A 5,000-nucleotide genomic window follows, 5' to 3' on the forward strand; every position below is an offset into this window, starting at 1 on the left:
TTTCTGCGCCTTTTGACATTTTTGTGTGATTTTTCCGACTTTTTTTGTCACTTTTTTCAACGTTCTTTTAGTTTCTTTTTTTTTGCAAATGCTATAAAATTAAATCAAACTCCCAAATTCAATGAAAGTAGTGAACTGATCATTTATTTAACTTGTGAAGAGCGTTGTAGGGAACCATCCATGTTGCTTTTTTTTTGACAATTTGGTTGAAAGAAACCCAAATTTCTGATATAGAAACTTTTTGAAAATGGGTCAAATTAGACCTGAGGTCACCAGGAGAGTTAACTCGTAGCTCCTATGGCGCCATTTTGATGCTACCAAGCCATCAGCTCCCGTTAGCATCCCATTGACTGCCATTCATTCTGACGTCACTTTGACAGAGAATAACTTTACATCTGAAGAGTTTAAAGACTCTATTTGTCCGTTGTTTATTTCTAAAGAAACACGACAATGTATAAAAGGCTCCATTACCTTGTACCTCACGTTATGGCTCCGTAGCAGACGTTTTTATAAAAATAGGCTAACGATTGGGTCATAACCACGAGACTTACTGTCTCATAGTAGAGGAAATGCCGTATAGTACAGGAGAAGCTCTCAGGCAGTTTGGACTTCCATTAGCTGTTTAAGTTTAATTACTAATGTTAACTATCATTTTAGTGATCAATAATTAGCCTGTGTCTATGTTATCTCCTTACATATACCTACGCTCTCCGTCTCTGCTAGATTGGGAATGATTGAGATTTCTCTTGGCACAGCTACCAGAAGACTTCCAACTTTCAGACAGGTTGCTCACGTCACATCTACGTCTTCAAGCTCAGTTGGAGGCTGCTCAGTAACGCTCAGCCATCACCGGAGTGAGTGAGACCAGTGAAGGTCTCCGTCCAGAGACACGGGACCTGCTGGTCCATTATATATATATACTGTCTCTGGGTCAACCCATCGGTCTGGTATATGTGTATTTGGGAAGTGTCACTGGACTGGTTTTGCAATAAAGAATAATATATATAATTATATATATATATATATATATATATATATATATATATATATATATATATATATAATAATACGAGCCAGGTCACACCATGCTTTTCTTTTACTCTTCTATCGATGCTTTTGTTGATGCTTTTCTCAAACTCTTTCTACGTATTTTTTTTCCGTTTTTTGGCCTTTTTCCGTGCTTTTCTGATGTTTTTTTATACTCTTTCTACGTATTTTTTTTTCTGCTTTTTAAAATATATTTCTACACTTACTGTGTGCGGTGATAACGTGACACTGAGTGTGTGTTTGTTTCTGCAGGGTCGCAGCATCACAGCGCTACTCCGTATCCACAGCCTGTCTCCAACCACCCAGGTATTAACACACACACACACACACACACATATACACACACACACACACATATACACAGACACACACACATATACACACACACATATACACAGACACACACAGACACACACACACACACACACACACACACACACACATATATACACACACACACACACATATACACAGACACACACACACACACACACACACACACATATACACAGACACACAGACACACACACACACACACACACACACAGAGACACACACGCACACAGACACACACACACACACACACACACACACACACACACACACACACAGACGTGCATGTGTGTCAGAGAGAAATGGTGACAGTAAAGTTCCCTCCCTCCTGTCTCCTCCCTCCTCTCTCCTGTCTCCTCTCTCCTGTCTCCTCTCTCCTGTCTCCTCTCTCCTGTCTCCTGTCTCCTGTCTCCTATCTCCTGTCTCCTCTCTCCTGTCTCCTGTCTCCTGTCTCCTATCTCCTGTCTCCTCCCTCCTCTCGTCTCTCTCCTAACTCCTGTCTCCTCTCTCCTCTCTCCTGTCTCCTATCTCCTGTCTCCTGTCTCCTCTCTCCTGTCTCCTCTCTCCTGTCTCCTGTCTCCTCTCTCCTGTCTCCTCTCTCCTCTCTCCTGTCTCCTCTCTCCTGTCTCCTCTCTCCTGTCTCCTGTCTCCTCTCTCCTCTCTCCTCTCTCCTGTCTCCTCTCTCCTGTCTCCTCTCTCCTGTCTCCTGTCTCCTCTCTCCTCTCTCCTCTCTCCTGTCTCCTCTCTCCTGTCTCCTCTCTCCTGTCTCCTGTCTCCTCTCTCCTATTTCCTGTCTCCTCTCTCCTCTCTCCTGTCTCCTCTCTCCTGTCTCCTGTCTCCTCACTCCTGTCTCCTCTCTCCTATTTCCTGTCTCCTCTCTCCTCTCTCCTGTCTCCTCTCTCCTGTCTCCTCTCTCCTATTTCCTCTCTCCTCTCTCCTGTCTCCTCTCTCCTGTCTCCTCTCTCCTGTCTCCTGTCTCCTGTCTCAGGTCCAGAGTTCTGGTGCTCGGTGTCCTACTTTGAGCTGGACGTGCAGGTGGGCGAGATGTTTAAGGTCCAGTCCAGCTGTCCCCTGGTGACCGTGGACGGTTACGTGGACCCGTCGGGAGGAGACCGCTTCTGTCTGGGCCAGCTGAGCAACGTGCAGCGCACCGCCGCCAGCCACCGCGCCAGGTGACATCACGCTCGCCTCACGCTTCTCGCCGTGCTGTCAGCTCCTATTTCAAGGCTTTATAATATAGATAGATAGCACTTTATTGTCCGTGTACATGGACATTTGTCTTGCAATACAAGCTCCAACAATCACAACAACAACCTAAAAACAAGAGCTAAAAAACATAGAGGCATCAATTAAACATGAATAGATAATTCATATGAGGGGGGCCCTGCCCTGCAAGAGTGGTCTTACATAGCCATAAATATATAGATGAAAGTAAAAATAGATACAAGTAAAAATATGGGGGAACTATCACTTCTTTGCCCTCCTGTGTTGATTCAGCAGAGATATTGACAGAGGAACAAATCAGTGTTTATATTTGTTCTTTCTGCCCTCTGGGGCCCTATAACGCCTCCCAGAGGGCAGGAATTGGTACTCAGTCTGGGACCCTATAGCGCCTCCCAGAGGGCAGGAATTGGTACTCAGTCTGGGACCCTATAGCGCCTCCCAGAGGGCAGGAATTGGTACTCAGTCTGGGACCCTATAGCGCCTCCCAGAGGGCAGGAATTGGTACTCAGTCTGGGACCCTATAGCACCTCCCAGAGGGCAGGAGTTGGTACCAAGGTTATAATTGTTAACGAAAACGAACGAAATAACAAAAACTAGGTGGGAAAAAACATTGTCGTTAACTGGAATAAAAATAAAAACGAGGCATTACAAAAAACGATAACTAAACTAAAACTGTAATGTCTGTTTGCAAAACTAACTAAAATAAAATACAATTATCGAGTAAATGTCCTTAGTTTTCGTCTTTGTCGATCTTTCATAGAGCAAATAACGTTATATCTCTCCGACCATTACATTTCCCGTAGACATGTATAGTTTCCGACTGGGAACCCAGAAATTCCGACATTCCACGTCAAATTGAACACAACATGTCCGTGGCTCCGTGCCATCATGGCGGTACCGAAAGTAGGAAGAAAGCGGCAGTCCTGTTTGATCATGACTGTGTCAGATGAAAGCGCCTTGCAGTGGAAGGTGGTAAAATATGTGGACAATTTATTACAGGGAAAAAAATCACACGAATTGGAAAGTACATTTGAGAAGCGCACACAAGCTAGGAGGCTAACCTAGCTTAGCTTAACAAAGTAAAGGAGAACGCAAAGCCCCCTTTCCCCGAAACAGAAGCTAACCCCGGTAACGTTACAGGCATGGATGTATGGGTACAGGGCATGGATGTATGGGTACAGGGCATGGATGTATGGATACAGGGCATGGCTGTATGGGTACAGGGCATGGATGTATGGGTACAGGGCATGGATGTATGGATACAGGGCCAGCTGCAGCATGACAGAGAACACTACAGGAAGGCTTTCATCGGCGACCTGACAGCTGCTGGTAGCAGGAACACCAAAAACAGGAGGAATCGTGAGTTAATATGTGGATTGATACTGGGATGTCTACACAACTGTGTGACTCGATTGACTTCAAAAAGTTCGCCACTTTACTCGAACCAAAGTTCAAAACACCTGTTGATGTCTGTCTTCTTTAGTCTGTTGGCTATTTAGGTTTTTTTCCTGGAACACGTCACTTGTACATTTTGCACATACTGCGTCTTGTGTAGACATATTTATGACCATATGTAGGCTACATTTTATTTACTGGTGTTATTGTTGAATACATTGTGAATACATATTTCTAAAATTGTATGATGTTTTTGTTTTTATTACACAATACTTTTTCTGACCTTTTTGAATCCCCCGACAAATAACCCATATTACAAAAAAGACTACAACTAATAAAAACTAAACTAAAACTAAGCATTTTCAAAAAATAAAAACTAAACTAAACTAGCAAACCTGCTATAAAAACTAATTAAAACTAAACTGAATTTGAAAACAAAAAGTCAAAACGAAATAAAAATAAAAACTAACGAAAAATGCAAAACTATAATAACCTTGGTTGGTACTCAGTCTGGGACCCTATAGCGCCTCCCAGAGGGCAGAAGTTGGTACTCAGTCTGGGACCCTATAGCGCCTCCCGGAGGGCAGGAGTTGGTACTCAGTCTGGGACCCTATAGCGCCTCCCAGAGGGCAGGAGTTGGTACTCAGTCTGGGACCCTATAGCGCCTTCCAGAGGGCAGGAGTTGGTACTCAGTCTGGGACCCTATAGCGCCTCCCAGAGGGCAGGAGTTGGTACTCAGTCTGGGACCATAGCGCCTACCAGAGGGCAGGAGTTGGTACTCAGTCTGGGACCCTATAGCGTCTCCCAGAGGGCAGGAGTTGGTACTCAGTCTGGGACCCTATAACGCCTCCCAGAGGGCAGGAGTTGGTACTCAGTCTGGGACCCTATAACGCCTCCCAGAGGGCAGGAGTTGGTACTCAGTCTGGGACCCTATAGCGCCTCCCAGAGGGCAGGAGTTGGTACTCAGTCTGGGACCCTATAACGCCTCCCAGAGGGCAGGA

General features: G+C 44.9%; 1 protein-coding gene across 1 annotated transcript in view; it reads left to right on the forward strand.

Annotated features, from left to right (window-relative positions):
- Positions 1-5,000, forward strand: part of LOC116062583 (acidic leucine-rich nuclear phosphoprotein 32 family member E-like) — a 39,311-nt gene that overhangs the window by 14,914 nt on the left and 19,397 nt on the right. Inside the window, exons 7-8 of the mRNA XM_036006464.1 lie at positions 1,300-1,353; positions 2,369-2,552. Coding sequence (XP_035862357.1) covers positions 1,300-1,353; positions 2,369-2,552 — 238 coding nt within the window. The remainder of the gene's footprint in view (positions 1-1,299; positions 1,354-2,368; positions 2,553-5,000) is intronic.

The sequence above is a fragment of the Sander lucioperca genome, chromosome 10, assembly GCF_008315115.2.
Source record: "Sander lucioperca isolate FBNREF2018 chromosome 10, SLUC_FBN_1.2, whole genome shotgun sequence".
NCBI classification, from domain to species: Eukaryota; Metazoa; Chordata; class Actinopteri; order Perciformes; family Percidae; genus Sander; species Sander lucioperca.